Source organism: Mobula hypostoma, chromosome 13 (assembly GCF_963921235.1).
Source record: "Mobula hypostoma chromosome 13, sMobHyp1.1, whole genome shotgun sequence".
Classification (NCBI taxonomy): Eukaryota; Metazoa; Chordata; class Chondrichthyes; order Myliobatiformes; family Myliobatidae; genus Mobula; species Mobula hypostoma.
In genome coordinates this window covers 20,705,902-20,721,375 of record NC_086109.1, presented here as the reverse complement: position 1 = coordinate 20,721,375, position 15,474 = coordinate 20,705,902, and the positions used below count along the sequence as shown (strand labels likewise).

Sequence of the window (15,474 nt, the reverse complement as noted above, 5' to 3'; positions counted from 1 at the left end):
ATTTATGTTTGTGTCTTCGGGTTGGAGACCACAAGGTGGAATATGAGGTGCTGTTTCTCTAATCTGTGTCTATCCTCAGTTTAGCACTTGATGAGGTCATGGCATTGTGGGAATGGGAAGTGACATTAAAATGGCTGAGAATTGGGAGATCCTGTCTTTTAATAGAGAGTGTAAAGTGCTTGACAAAGTGATTCCCCAGTCTGCCTTCGATCTAACAATGTAGAGGAGGCACTGGTTACATCAGATGTAATAAATGGCACCAAGTTTCACACCTGCAGTCAAAGGCATGTTGACGACACAATGCAAGGTGTGTGGTAAGTCATCATGTTTATTTTTCACAAATCTGTAAAATTACCCATATCTTATATGTTATTTTCGTATATGTGTCTCCTCAAGTCACTGTAATAAGTTAAAGCGACTCGGAGGCACAAGACACAAGAGGCATCTGCAGCAACAAAGAGCTGGAAGAACTCTGTAGGTTGAGCAGCATCCACGGAGGGAAATGGACGGTTAATGTCTCCGATTGAGACTCTTCATCTGGACTGAAAGGTAAATGAGAAATCATCATCACCATTATGTGCCGTGTCCTATGATGTGGGCGATCATGATCTATTACCATGATTGTTCCTGGCAAATTTTCCTACAGAAGTGGTTTGCCATTACCTTCTTCTGGACAGTGTCTTTACAAGATGAATGGCCTCAGCTATGATCAATACTCTTCAGAGATTGTCTGCCTGGCGTCAGTGGTCGCATAACCAGGACTTGTGATATGCACCGGCTGCTCCTACGACCATCCGCCACCTGCTCCCATGGCTTCACATCACCCTGATCAGGGGGCTAAGTAGGTGCTAGACCTCGCCCAAGGGTGATCTGCAGGCTAGTGGAGGGAACGAACGCCTTTCACCTCCTTTGTAGAGATATATCTCCACCCAGCCGGTAAAAAAGGCGCCGGGAAGGGGTTGACAAAGGGCTGGAGATGAAGTTAAAGTAATAGTCACATTGCAGAATGATTAGTAATGCAGCCAAAGACTGGGTTGAGATAGCTTGGGTCGGATGTATTGAGAATTTTGCTGCAGACCACTTCGGTTGTAACCAGCAGCTGCTCTGAATGGCGAGAAGTCTCAACCTCTTCACATCAAAGCTGCAGTAAATCAAAACGCACAAGAGTAAACTTGCATAGACAATGTTACATCCATGGAGAAGTTGGCCGCTGTGTGAAATTGCAGCCCCCTGTGTCATTGCTCCTGGCCTTTGTGGTAACCGTGAATCTTGTCCATGGAAGGTCTGTATTCAGCTTCTCACAGATACATCTTGTCCATGGGAGGTTTGTATGAGGAGCCGGATACAGACCTCCCATGGACAAGATGTATCTGATAAACAGTGTAGGGAATTGCCCCCCAAACTGCTGAAAGGTCATCAACCTTAAACGTTGGCTGTTTCTCACTGTATCTGCTCTAGTTTTTTTTTTGTTTTTATTTTGGTCTTAGATAAGGATCCGACACAACTCTGGCAGAGAAGAGCAGGATCAGATAAACAGTAGAACAACTTTGGGTGCGACAGAGAAGAAATTCTTGACCGTAAACCACATCCCTCGAATAAGTAAAAGATTAAAAAAAAGCAAAAGATAATTCCTACAAAAAAAAACACAACTCAATAATCGGAAAGCATGGAAGGGGAACAACACAGCGTTCTACAGACCCGAATCAACAAGTGGTTTCAATACTAACACGTTCCCTTGATCAAACAGTTAGAACACGTGAACCGGTTAAATCTATAAATCTGAGGTGAATAACTCTATTCAAAAAGGGTAAATAGCAGTGTATTTAAATATATAGCGTATGCACTCGTGCAGGTTAGCGCTTATTGAACAAAATAAAGTTAACAGTTCTCTACGATTCCCAATACACAATTACAAGTAAAGTCTGTATCCATATACGGTACCTAGCAGTAAACACGTTTCATTTGTTCTTTCTAGAATACTAAACTATATTGTGAGATAGCTAAGATCCGACAAGGGAGATTCAATTTTAATATTCTCATCCTCAAGAAAACACTTCCCCCAAACGTGTCACGACAAGAATCCAAATTCGAAGGGTGCTTCCATCAGCTCGGGCTTAAACCTATATTCTCAGAGAAGTCAAGACAGTCGAAATAGAGCGAAATTGATTCAGCTTTAGTAGCTGGAACTAGTACAGGAGCAGTAGTCAGAAGGAAGTTGCTCAAGTTGTGCTGCGTTCAGATCAGGTACTGTGTTACTTTGAAATCCTGAGCCTGAATTTCCTAACTGCAATTCAGCCCTTTAAAACTTTAAATACCAGAAAGATCTAAAAGACGCATTTTGTCTGAAAGTACATGATCAGGACATTTGTCAAAGGATAGTGTTCTCCCACACCCATCAAGACAGCGTGGAAGTTTACCGCTGCCTGTTGGGGAGGACTCCTCCTGCATCCCACAATCCTTTAGGCTAATCGGATAAATATGGCGGAAGGGGGTTCGGCTGGATTTGTTGAGCGACTGAAGCGATGCGTCAGTTGGTCTTGGACCTATTTGTGGGCACTCTGGTTTGTTTTGGTGTTTGGCCTTCTCTACATCCTGCGGGCACCGCTCAAACTGCACGAGAATCTCAGCGCAGGTAAGCGGCTGGCCACATCCCCACTCCTGTCCGGTCCTCCCCGCCGCAGTTCACACAGACAGAACCATCCGGCACCGGCACTCCTGTCCGCCCGCTTGTTGCGTCGGGGACCGGTCTCCCAATCCAGCGGCTGACAGCCCTGATGCGTCCATTGTCTCATCCACCCCGGAAATCTAGGCAAGTTGTGCCAAACACTGTCACTGAGATGCTGGCCGGGCAGTGGCGCGCACTGTCACTGGGATGCTGGCCGGCACGAGTACACATGGCTACTGACTCCTCAATGAGCAACCAGTAGCACACACTGTCACAGGGATCTGGTATACAATGACATACACTCTGGGATAAGCGCAGACACTGGCATATGCTGTCACTGAGATCTGGGAACGTATTAGCACATTCTCTATGATCTGAGTGAGTACTGGCACACTGTTGCAGGGATTAGATGGACATTGGCACATGCTGATACAGGCTCATGAAAGCACCATCCCTTGCTATCAAAGAGATCTAGGCAGCCACGGGCTAATACTGTGCTGTGCATGCACAGGCACTTGCTTTTGCAGGGACATGTGTGCATGCTACCACTGTAATCTGGATGCATGCTGTCATAGGGATCTGAACAGGCATTGGCAATATGCTGCCATTGGCATTTGTTCTCTCCAGGATCTCAGTAGCCACTGGCACTTGCTGTCATTGGATTAAAAGCTGACATGGTGCACAAGTGCAATATGATATAGACATCTGCAGTGCACAGGGTCATTGTAATATTGAAACAGTGTACACTAACTTAAACTCACTGGCCCACTTAGTGACTGAGCATTGAAAATGACTTACTCACCTATGTCTATGTGCTCTGAGGTGGCTAAAGGAACCAAAGTGGGTCTGCAGTGTTTGTCACAGGTTTTGCAATACTTGCTGGTGCATCGGGCAAATAGAAAGTTTGGGTGGTGGTGAGGACCATCTGTTGTTTATGTAGGGTGTTTGTGCATTCCCAACAAATGGACTTGGATTCTCAGAGAGTCTATGATTCATCCAGCAGTTCATTCCACAAACCCATCCATGTGCTTACCCAGGTTTGATACCACAGCCATGTGTCCTTCTCTGACTCTGTCTCTGTCGCTCTCTTGTTCCACATGGCTTCCAGCTCCATTTTTGAGGCCACCAGTTTCGACGCACTGAGCCACTCCTTCCCTATCTTTTCCTTCTATCACCTGCCAGCTTTTCACTTCATCCTCCATCCCCCATCCAGCTACTGTCCTCCTCACCTGGCTTCACCTATAACCTGCCAGCTTGTACTCCATCCCCCCCCTCCCCCACTCTTATTCTGCCACCTTCCTTCTTCCTTTTCAGTCCTGATGAACGGTCTTTGTGTGAAACATGGACACTGTATTCCTCGCAATAAATGCTCCCTGACCTGCTGAGCTCCTCCAGCATTTGGTGTGCGTTACCCTATCGGGTCTTCTTTAAATCTTTCCCCTCTCACTTTAAACCTAGGTCCAACCCTTCCCAAATGCTTGTCCTTTATTTTGAGCAGACATGAGCCAGGGATTCCCACAGGTCAGTTTGGATATTACATATTTTCAAGCAGGCTTTTAGAACATCCTTGAATTGTTCTCCTTGGTCATCTAGTAATCTATTTCCAGCCTCACTGCAGTTTGATTGTTAGTTGTTAGGTATGCAAACAACATGGAATGGACACTAGGACCAGTTGAGTGTAATTGCAGCATCATTGACCCCAACATCCTTATCCTGCCAATGGGTTTTGTTGAGGTAGTGCTATTGATACCATTCCTCTTCAATGAGGTGCCTCCAGTGGTCTTAAAGCATTAGGAAAGCAGGGATCACAGCAGCTTGATAGCTGATAAGGTTTATGCAAAGTTTAAGGTAGTCATTTTGAAACACATTTTCCTTTGGAAGGCTATGGGACACATTGGAAGGACTGATGATTTTCATCATCTGCATTTTCATTGTGGCATGGCTGCCAAGGTTTAGAAACTGATCTCGTCATCGACTTTATTGTTGGAGGATGATGGCAGGTTGGCAGTAGGAATTTTGTGGATTTTAATAGGAAGGCAATTCCTCTCAAATGCCTCAGTAAAGAAGTGGATGTTAATTTGGTATTTGGCCTCTAAGCGTGAATGTACTGCAGTGCATTGACTTTAATTATGGCAGTCTTGGTTCACGTATGGAGGAAAGATAGGTTGAAGCCTACCATTTGTCCTGTAGATTAGTTCCAGCCTAGCAGGAATATCTCTGGAGTTGAGCTGCATAATTGGGAGAAAGATTGAGGAAAATATTAATAATGATACTAACTTGCAGAACACTTCATATAGATGATGTAGTTCGAAGTGCATTACAATGGGGTTAAGTGCAACAATGAAAATAAAAGGCAAAAAAAATTGTTATTAAAAGGAAAGTTAAATAAATAGGTTTTCAGCTGGTGTTTAAGTGTCGACTGAGTCTGCATTCCTTATAGTTTTAGGTATTGAGTTCCACCGTTTAGGAGTGTAATTCAAAAAATGCTGGCCTGTCAATTATCTTTTGAGGAAGACTGTTTAAATTTAAGAGACTGGCAGAGGAAGACCTGAGAACTTGAGCAGGATTATAAAACGAAAATGATTCTGTGATGTACTTCTGTCCCAGACCATAGAGAGCTTGAAAAACAAGTAAGAGAACCTTAAAGTCAATTCTAAAAGAATTGCGATATTGATGCAGTCTTGATCAACACTAACCTACACTGTTTGAGTCTACTGTGGACCTGTTGGTGAAGATCACATCACATCTTGAAGCAGATGTAAAGTGGAAACAAATTTATGTGAACTGCCAATTTGTGAAGGATTGTTGAAATCAAAAGTTTTAATGATCCACAATTAGTCATTGATACTGTTCCTGCATTTCTGTTGGAGTTTAAATTTATTGTGTCGTCTCAGCACAATTCAGAGAGCAGAGTCACCGTTCTGCCATGAGGACAGATGATTGAAGAAGATCCTCATGATACTTTCTCTATCATGGGCCACATAAAGAGCCTTTTGCAATTGCAATGATTATGGTTGTCTCTTTTCTTGAAGACAGTCAAGATGATGCCCTTCTAAGATATGAAGAAGATGTTGTGAATTTGTGACTTTAATTTGTTTCTGTCAGATTTTAGAACTTCAGTAGTGAAACTGCTTATTCTTAGTTGGCCTGTAGCCTTAATGAATTCTGATCACGTGTCAGAGATGCTGGACAAGATATTTGCTTTGGAATAGAATCAAGGGCATTTATTCAAAGATGAGGTATTTTTCAAGTGTATGCTGACTGCCTCTCTGTCCTTCATGCATTCACTTCTATTCTCTTCTATAACGTAAGTGGCTCCCCAGGTGTATGAATTATTATTGCTCTTAGCACTGAAGCATCTGCACGTGCTATGGATGTAAACAAGTTGCAGGATCTCCAGTGCACTTTCCACCCATCGTCTGTTCTTTGGGTTGTGGGTCTTCTTTTGGACCTATAGAGCTGTTACTTTCCTCTTGAGACATAATGAAGCTTCCAGTCCAAGAATACTATGTGGCAATCAGCTAGTTTAAGGTCAATTAACCTTTGGATCTCTTACTCATTCTCATGTAGCCAGTCTGACACATGAATAAAGACAGACACTCACACACTGAAACTACTAAGACAGACACTAGCTGACTGCCACAAAAACATGGGCAGGCAGTTCCACATGTTGTCACTGGAAGATGGGAAGATACTGGTGAACATTGTCATTGGGATGTAGTCAGGCATTGGCATGCATTGTCATAGAAGTATTGAAACACCTGTACGCTTTCACTAGAGTATAAGTAGTCACTGGTCCAACTTGTATAGATTAAAGCTTGCTGGAGTATGTGGAGCTGTTGTACACACTGCTTCTAAAAATACAGCTAGGTAATTGGGTGCAATGTCACTGGATCATGGGTGGGCACTGGCACACAATATTACTGGAATAAAGGCAGATTGAGATACATTGTCATGAGGCAGACTGCATACTTATTGGAAAATGGATGTGTACAGGCTGTTGCTCTAACTTAAAATACCGCCATCTGTATTTTATCTCAATGACCTGTAGTATGTAGTTAGAGTTTTATTGTCATTGCTGAAGACGATAACATTATAGTGCCACTCCATGCAGTGCAAAGCTGGCAATTCAATTACTAAAGAAGTAATGATTAAGTTTAAAATAATATCTGAGTTATTTAGAATGACTGAATTAAAAACAAACATGTCTAAAATTAAAAGCAACAGTGGCTGCCCCATTCAAGTATTGCATATGCCCATGTCATAAAATACAATTACTAAATGTGAAATAGCATCAAGAATTGAACCTGGGACTTTCCCTATGATCATGGAGGTGTTGGTGGTCAAGGAGCTCCTTTATGATGTTCACTCTCAAGAACTTAAAGCTGGAGACCCTTTCTACTGCTTCACCATTTATAAGTAGTGGACCTTGTTCATGCCACCTTATTTTCCTGAAGTCCATAACAATTTCTTTGGTTTTTTGCTGTTGAGTGAAAGGATATGGTTATTGTACCATTCATACAGTTTCTACATCTCCTCTCTCTATGCTGTTTCATTATTGTTCGTGACTAATCCAATCACTGTGGTTTCATCTGCAAATTTGATAGAGTTGGTGGCACAGGAGGGGCACAGTCATGGGTGAAAAGAGTGTAAAGGAGTGGGTTCAGTACACATCTCTGCAGTGCACTGGTGTTCAGGGTTAGGGAGGTTGATATGCACTTGCCTGTTCTGACTGCCTAGGTGCGATTAGTAAGAAAGTCCAGAATCCAGTTGCAAATTGATGTATTGAGTCCCAGATTGTGTTGCTAATGGTCAACTTTTGGAGTATGGCATTTAAGGCAGAACTGTAGTCAATAAAAAGCAAACTCCTGGAGTTGTTTGAAAACTGTTGGATGTTAAAATTTTTGATCTCAGCAACTTTTTCTTTCTTTTTGCTTGGATACCGAGGATGTGGGTGAAGTCCTTAATGAATACTTTACATCAGTATTTACTAAGGAGAAGGATGTGGGGGATAGAGAGATCAGTGCTGAACATATTGATATGCTAGGGCATTTCGAGGTAAAAGAGGAGATAGTGTTGGGTCTCTTAAAGAGCATTAAGGTGGATAATTCACAAAATACTCCGCAGATGCTGGGGTCAAAGCAACACTCACGACACCCACCTTCTTCATAGGGCCTCTGCCCCTTCTCTCTACAGTTCTGACGAAGGGTTCCGGCCCGAAACGTCGACCGATCTTTTCCACGAATGCTGCCGGACATGCTGAGTTCCTCCAGCGTGTTGTGAAGGTGGATAATTTCTAAGGCTTGTTGGGGTATACCCCAGGTTGTTAGGAGAGGCAAGGGATGAGATTGCTGGGGCCTTGGCCAATATGTTTGTGTCCTCTCTAGCCACAGTTGAGGCCCTGATGGACTGGTGAGTAGCTAATTTTGTTCATTATTCAAAACTGGAACCAGATATACTCCTGGAAACCATAGACCAATGAGTCTCATGTCAGTGGCAGGGAAGTTACTGGAGAGTATTCTGAGGAATGGGATTTGTGAGCATTTGGGAAACCATGGCCCTGCGAGTGAGAACCAGCATGGCTTTGTGTGGGACAAGTTGTGTCTTACTAACTTGATTGAACGAGGATGATTGATGATAGTAGAGCTGTGGATGTTGTCTACCTGGATTTTAGTAAGGTGTTTGACAAGGTTCTTTATGGGAGGCTCATCCAGAAGATTAAACTGCGTGGTATCCATGGTGAATTGGCCATTTAGATAAAGAATTGGCTTGCCTATAGAAGACAGGGCAATGGTCAAAGAGACCTATTCTAACTGCAGGTCTGTGATCAGTGGTGTTCCAAAGGGATCAGTACTGGGAACACTGCTGTTTGTGATGTATATAAACTTCACCAGGCCGTGAAACTACCGAACTCCCTGCCACCATACAGGTCTCATCACTTATGAAGTGCATTATAGTATTTTTTTTAACTTGTGTTGTAAATGCACTTTATGCTAAATGTTAATCTTCTGGAACACTTTCGTTAATTTATTTATGGTAATATTACTTTGTGTGAGTTATATATACTGTGCTGTGCACCTTGGCCCAGAGCAACGTTGTTTCATTTGGCTGTACAGGTTTCCCCCGCCATCCGAAGGTAGAGCGTTCCTATGAAACGGTTCGTAAGCTGGAATGTCATAAAGCGAAGAAGCAATTACCATTTATTTATATGGAAAAAATTTGCGAGCGTTCGCAGACCCAAAAATAACCTACCAAATCATGCCAAATAACACATTAAACCTAAAATAACAGTAACATATAGTAAAAGCAGGAATGATATGATAAATACACAGCCTATATAAAGTAGAAATACTTCTCTACAATGATTGCCTGCACAGATCTCCGTAGCGAAAATCTCACACAAGCGCGCTCGGCAGAAAATCTCACGCAAACGCTGTTGGCATAAACGCGCTCTCCAGTAACCCTTAAACTATGAAGCTGCCAAATCTACCAAATAACACGTAAAAATACACAGCCGATATAAAGTAGAAATATTGTATGTACAGTGTAGTATCACTTACCAGAATTGGGAAAACAGCGCCGAGCACACTGATCATGGTGTGTTAGACTGAGTCGTTGCAGGCTGGGTGGTGCAGTGGCCCCCATCCTCCGGGCCGCCGACCCGATACATTGCCGCGAAGAACGCAGCGGTTTGCCGATTGCATCGCCTCTGATCTGGGCCGACAATTACGTGCTAGGCGGCACCTAATTAATTAGCATGTTTATTTCAGCTTTTTTCTTAAAGATGTGCTGTGTGCCTCCTGGCTACCACTGCGTTCTTTGCGAATTGGTAGAGTATCGTCCGGGGCCCGGGTGTTGGGGTGGTGGGACACGGGGGTGTCATCTCATCGTCGATCAGGGCAGGCAGCTCATCTTCTCCTATGACTGCCCGCCTCGATGTTGAAAGTTGAGGTTCGTCGTCTGCTGTGGCTGATGTGGAAGGCTTGCTTGACTGCTGAGCCTCGCGCATTTTTCTATCATACAGTTGTTTGTAAGCACTCAAACCATCCTGCAAATATCCCCTAAACCTACGTACCCTTTCAAAATTAAAGTCGTACTTTATCATTGCAGCGAAAATCTCACGCAGTTGCTTCACTTTCTGCATTCAGTTTCAATTGTTATCCTTTCCTCTTCCAATTGCATCAACTCTTCATCTATCAGTTCTTGGTCATGGGATGCTAAAACCTCTTCAACATCATCTTCGTCAACTTCCACAAGCCTAACTCACTTTGTCCTTGCTTCATTCACCACGATAGAAATGCTTAATTATGTCTAGTTTTATGCTAAGTGTAACACCCTTACTCTTTCAGGCTTTTCCGACACCTTAGAACTCATCTTGCTAACGGCCGCTCAATGCAACGTGTTTCAGCAATGCCGTTCCGAATCCGGGGCAGAGCGGCTGCTCGGGGCGCGCGCTGCCTTTTATCGTGCTGATTTTTTATCGTGAGCTGCCTCTCTTCGTAATAGTGAAATCACCTTCTGAAAGTGAAAACAGGGTACTAATGTGGGTCTTTCATAACAGTGAGGTTTCGTAAAGCGAACGTTCGAAAAGCGGGGTTGTGGATGGTATCAAAGACTGGCAAAGAATACAGTGGGATATTGATCAGTTGTAGATATCCTGGCTGCTGAAAATGTGAGTAATGCTGTCTTGGGTTTTAATTATTTATTTCTTCTTGTGAGTAGAAACTTGTCATACAATGATACTAGTTTGTATCCATAACAATAGAATGTTACAAGCAGATTCTGAATCGCTAAAGCAAGTCAAGCAATTATAGTAGAACATATGGACATAGACAAAAAGTGGTTAGAGACCAACTTGGAATAAATAACAACTCATTTGTGTTAATGGGCTAAATGGCATCTTCCCATGTTGTATGATTCTATGAAATGGCATTAACAATGTAGAAATACAAAGCTCACAGTGATGTATTAAAATGTCCCAGTTTTGCATAAATACCATCAATCTGTTTTTGAAATCCATCGTACAAGGTATTTTCCTACATGAGATATATTATGTAGGAAAATATTTCAGAGCTTTGAGCCCAGGTAGCTGAAAGCAGGGCCACTGCTGATAGAAAAATTTAAAGTAGGAATTTGTCAGAAGCCAGAATTGGGCAATTACAGAGACCATAGAGGATTGTCAAGAAAATCTGATTATTATTTGGAAGTTTGTTTCTGATAGGATATTAAAATCAAAAATATTAGCGATTCATGATTCAGTAATGATAAATTAAGAAAGTGTTTATTTTCTTCATTGAATGACAAGATAGGACCAAATGGCCTTTCGACCTTGGGTTGCAATTGAATCAAGGGGAGCCAAATCACACAGCAGTCACTGCTGAGAGTGGTGGTGGTGGTTGGGAGGAATGAAGAGGCCAAGGTGTGGTAGGGATGGGGGCACCAGTGGGGAAGGGAACAGAAGAATAGGGGATTGTTGTCTGGAGCAGATGGATGTGAATTTAGGGAGAAGGGAAGAGAGCAGTGGGGGTGGATTTGAGTGTGGGGACTGAGAGGTGGAGAAAGCATTTAGAATGTGGTGGAAAGAGAGGGATATAGGATGGCTGAGAGGTGAGTTGTATTTCTTGTATCTTTGAGAATTCGATTGAAAACTTTTAAGATATTCAGGGAACTTAAAGGAATATTATGGAAATTACTGTTTTTGTTGGCTGGAAAGGAATCTATACACTACTTCTACTTCCAGGCTTTTCGTCTGAAGCATTATAGGTTCAAACTTTGCAAGTTCTTTTTGCCTTTTTCGCATTGTTTTCAGACTCCTACGTTACCATCCTTTAGTACTGAGATATCTAAATATCCACTACACTAAGTTGTGAAGTTTTTTTTCTCTAATTCTTCTGTTATTTGACTTGCCTCTGTTTATCAAATAATATCCAAGTAAAATGGGTACCTTGTCTAGCCATGTTACACACAATTAAACCAACCTGGTCTTTCCTGGTAACTATAATTCTCCAGCCCTTGCGATATATCTGTGGTCTTACGATTGTTCTGTCATGTTTTGTCTGTGTTTTCTTCCATGTCTCAGTTGGTAATGACAGGTATTCCATATTCACTTTGTTCCATTTATCTTTAGGGATCTTCCAACATGCATTCCAAAATAACATCATTCTTACAACACACACAAAATGCAGTCCTGTAGAAGGGTCTTGCCCCAAAACATTAATTGTGTACTCTTTTCCATAGATGCTGCCTAACCTGCTGTGTTCCTCTAGTCAGTAGAGTCTAGCGTTTTGTTTATGTTGCTTTGAATTTTCAGCAGCTGCAGACTTTTTCGTGTTTGTAACATTATTCTTAGATGCTCTTTAGCATCCTGCCATTTATTGTGCATTTCTTTGACATGTTTGCCCTCTTCACATGCATTAGATGAAAATTCTCCCCTTGAATTTATTACCTCGTCCTCTTGTAAACAGTGTGGAAATCCCCCACCCCCATCCATTAGCCTCATTGCCAGTTTTGCAATCACAGCCCCCAACCAAAATGTATATGACGAAAAGTAAGCTTGACTAAGAAGTACGCAGTAAATATTGTCCTAAAAACTATCAGTACCAGGCCTTGTAGCAAATGTCTCTATACAAAGTGGGTGATAGAAATGTGGATTGTTGATTATAATTTGGAGTTTTTTGTATTAATCCTAGTATTAAAGCAGACAAAGATTTATACAAGGGGTTAGGTTGCAGTCAGCCTTATTGGCGGAACACTGCTGCTCTTGTGAATTGTAGTTACTTTCTGACAAATCTTGTGGTTGATTATTTCATTGACTTGATTATTTTGTATCTCTTGGCACATAGGATATTCAAAAATCCTGATGCAAGTTTTTGACCTGAAATGTCGACCATCCCTTTGCCTCCTTGACCCATTAAGGTCCTCCGCAGCTTGTTTCTTGTTCTGAAATATTCATAAGATGCATGCATGATTCATTCAGTTTCATGCACACTTATTTCTTCTCTGGCATGGTATCTTAATTGCTCTTTAATATTTAATTATCTGACCAGCTCCATGAAATATTTCTCAGAAGACATTATAACACACTGGAACTGAAGGTAGTGTAATACAGTATATAATTGTTTCATGCACACAGTGGATTCTCGTTAATTGGGCCATCGGTTAGTTAATGTGGCTGTTTATTTGGGATGACTTAAAGAACAAAAACGAATGGAGAAAATAGCTGGAGTCCCTTCATTTATGTGGGACACTGCGCTGCTTAATTGGGGCAGGAGACTGTTGCCAAACAGTTTCTAACTAGTGTCAGTCACTAGCTTGGCCATTAGACACAAGACCATGCTTTGAATGAACAGTTTTTAAATAGCATTAATTTCTATAGAAATTGATTAGGACCATATTATAAAATTTGTTTATGCCTATATTTGAGATCCAGCAAATTAAATTTTGTGCAAACCTCTTGCTATGAGCAACTTTAGAGAAATGTTTCACAGAAGGAAATTTGGTCTGTCCCCTAAAACCCTCACTAATTTTTATAGATGCACCATAGAGAGCATTCTTCTGGGTTGCATCACAACCTGGTATGGAAGTTGTCCTGCCCAAGACCAGAAGAAGCTGCAGAAGATCGTGAACACAGCCCAGCACATCACACAAACCAATCTTCCATCCTTGGACTCACTTTACACCGCACGCTATCGGAGTAGTGCTGCCAGGATAATCAAGGACACGACCCACTCAGCCAACACACTTTTCATCCCTCTTCCCTCTGGGAGAAGGCTCAGGAGCTTGAAGACTCGTACGGCCAGATTTGGGAACAGTTTCTTTCCAACTATGATAAGACTGCTGAACAGATCCTGACCCGGATCTGAGCCATACCCTCCAAATATCCGGACCTGCCTCTTGGTTTTTTTGCACTACCTTACTTCCCCTTTTCTTAGCTGGCAATGCCCACATCAGGTAAAATGAATAAATTTTTTAAAATATCGAGGTCAATGAGTGGCAACAGCTGGCTAGTGACGGACACTGCTGGAAAACGTTGATCCATGGCAAATAAGCAATAAACCAATTTACAGTTTATTATTCTGTATGTAGATTTTGGAAATTAGTAAATTCATTGACTGCTTGAGAAAGCCAAGCTTTCTTGAGATCATTTGAAATGCTAAGGCCAGTTGTTTCTCGATGCAAATATCTAATCAGCCAATCATGGCAGTAATTAAGTGCATAAAAGCATGCAGACATGGTCAAGAAATCAGTTGTTGTTCAGAGAAAACAGAATGGAGAAGTATTGTGATCGAAGTGACTTTGACTGTGGAATGATTGTTGGTGTTGGATGGGGTGGTTTGAATATATCAAAAACTGCTGGTCTCCTGGGATTTACACACTCAGCAGTCTCTAGAGTTTACAGAGAATGGTGTGAGAAACTAAAAAAGCATTTAGTCCAGCTCTGTGGGTGAAAATGCCTTGTTAATGAGAGATGTCAGCGGAGAATGTCAAGCTGACAGGAAGGTGGCAGTAACTCAAGTAACCACAGGTTACTGCAGTGGTGTGCAAAAGAGCATCTCCGAACATATAACATGTTGAACCTTGAAGTGGATGGGCTACAGCAGCAGAAGACCATGAGTGTACAATCAGTGGCCACTTTATTAGTACAGGTACTGTACATGAGGTGCCTAATAAAGTGACCACTGAGAAAGGTAATTGGATTCAGAAAGAATAATTTATATTTTTATCATTTTGTTGTACATTAACAATATCTTCCATAATTGCTTTTGTAAAAAAAAGGATAGCAATGTACTGCAATGTATGGGTGTGTTACTTAAAGGTAGAGATCACTGTGCCTTTAGGTAGTCAGAATAGGTCATTTTGAAGTTAACTGAGGGCTAATGAGATCACATTTGAAAAATTAGGTTCATATTAAAAAAATCTACATTCTCTCAATCATGAACCTATCCTGGTTCTCCCATTGTAATGTGAATTACTTTGCCCATTGGCTTAAATCCTTATACATGCCTTTATTATTTTCAGCTTGTGTTATTCCTGGCCAATTTCTGGCCTTTCAACTCAGCTGATTTTGAATCCATTCAAAACTTTGAAAGAAGACAATGGATCACCATCTTCTCAGGATGCTCAAGAAATGGCAATAAATAGTGTCCCAAGAATAATAAAAAAAGTCCACTTTTTATTCCTACTGTGTCTCATACTAAAACCTTATCCAGTTATATTTTTCCCCTCCTTCACCACGCTCTTTCAGACTCATGCTTGCCATATTATAGCAACTTATGATGTCAGATTTTGTTTGTTGATGCTTTTGTGGAGCTCCTCTGGACATTTTATTATGCTGAAAGTACTAAGATTCTTGTCTTTCAAACATTTCCTTTATCCCTCTGGTTTTCTTTTTATCGTACATATTTTTGTGGCCTTCTGTACTTTGTCCTTTCTCAACTTTGTCTGTTTTTTTTAATGTCACATCTCTTATTTAAGGGAGTACTTGGGAAGAGAAGCAAACAGAAAAAGTGAGATCTTTTGAGATTTGTGTGGAGGAAGTTCTAAGTTTTAAAGTGCCTATACCTAGGAAAAGAAACAGTTTGAATTTTAGACCAAATACAAAATTTTACTTGATAACAAAGAGAACCAACTTAGAGTGGTTCCCAGGTGGGAATAACTTGTACTCTGGCTGTTTTGAAAATAAAACTGGAATGCAATGTTGAGTTTTGTGCAGCTAAGGGAGCATATCTATGAAGGAAATTAAATGGAGTATGCTAATATAATTTCTAGGACTATCTGTTGAGCATTGTGATTACTTAATATAATTGCTA

At 41.5% G+C, this 15,474-nt stretch overlaps 1 protein-coding gene across 1 annotated transcript in view; it reads left to right on the top strand.

Moving 5' to 3' along the window:
• Nucleotides 1–2,478: 2,478 nt before the first annotated feature.
• LOC134355474 (suppressor of tumorigenicity 7 protein homolog) overlaps nucleotides 2,479–15,474 on the top strand; it is a 142,444-nt gene continuing 129,448 nt past the window's right edge. The window contains exon 1 of the mRNA XM_063065408.1: nucleotides 2,479–2,632. Coding sequence (XP_062921478.1) covers nucleotides 2,479–2,632 — 154 coding nt within the window. The remainder of the gene's footprint in view (nucleotides 2,633–15,474) is intronic.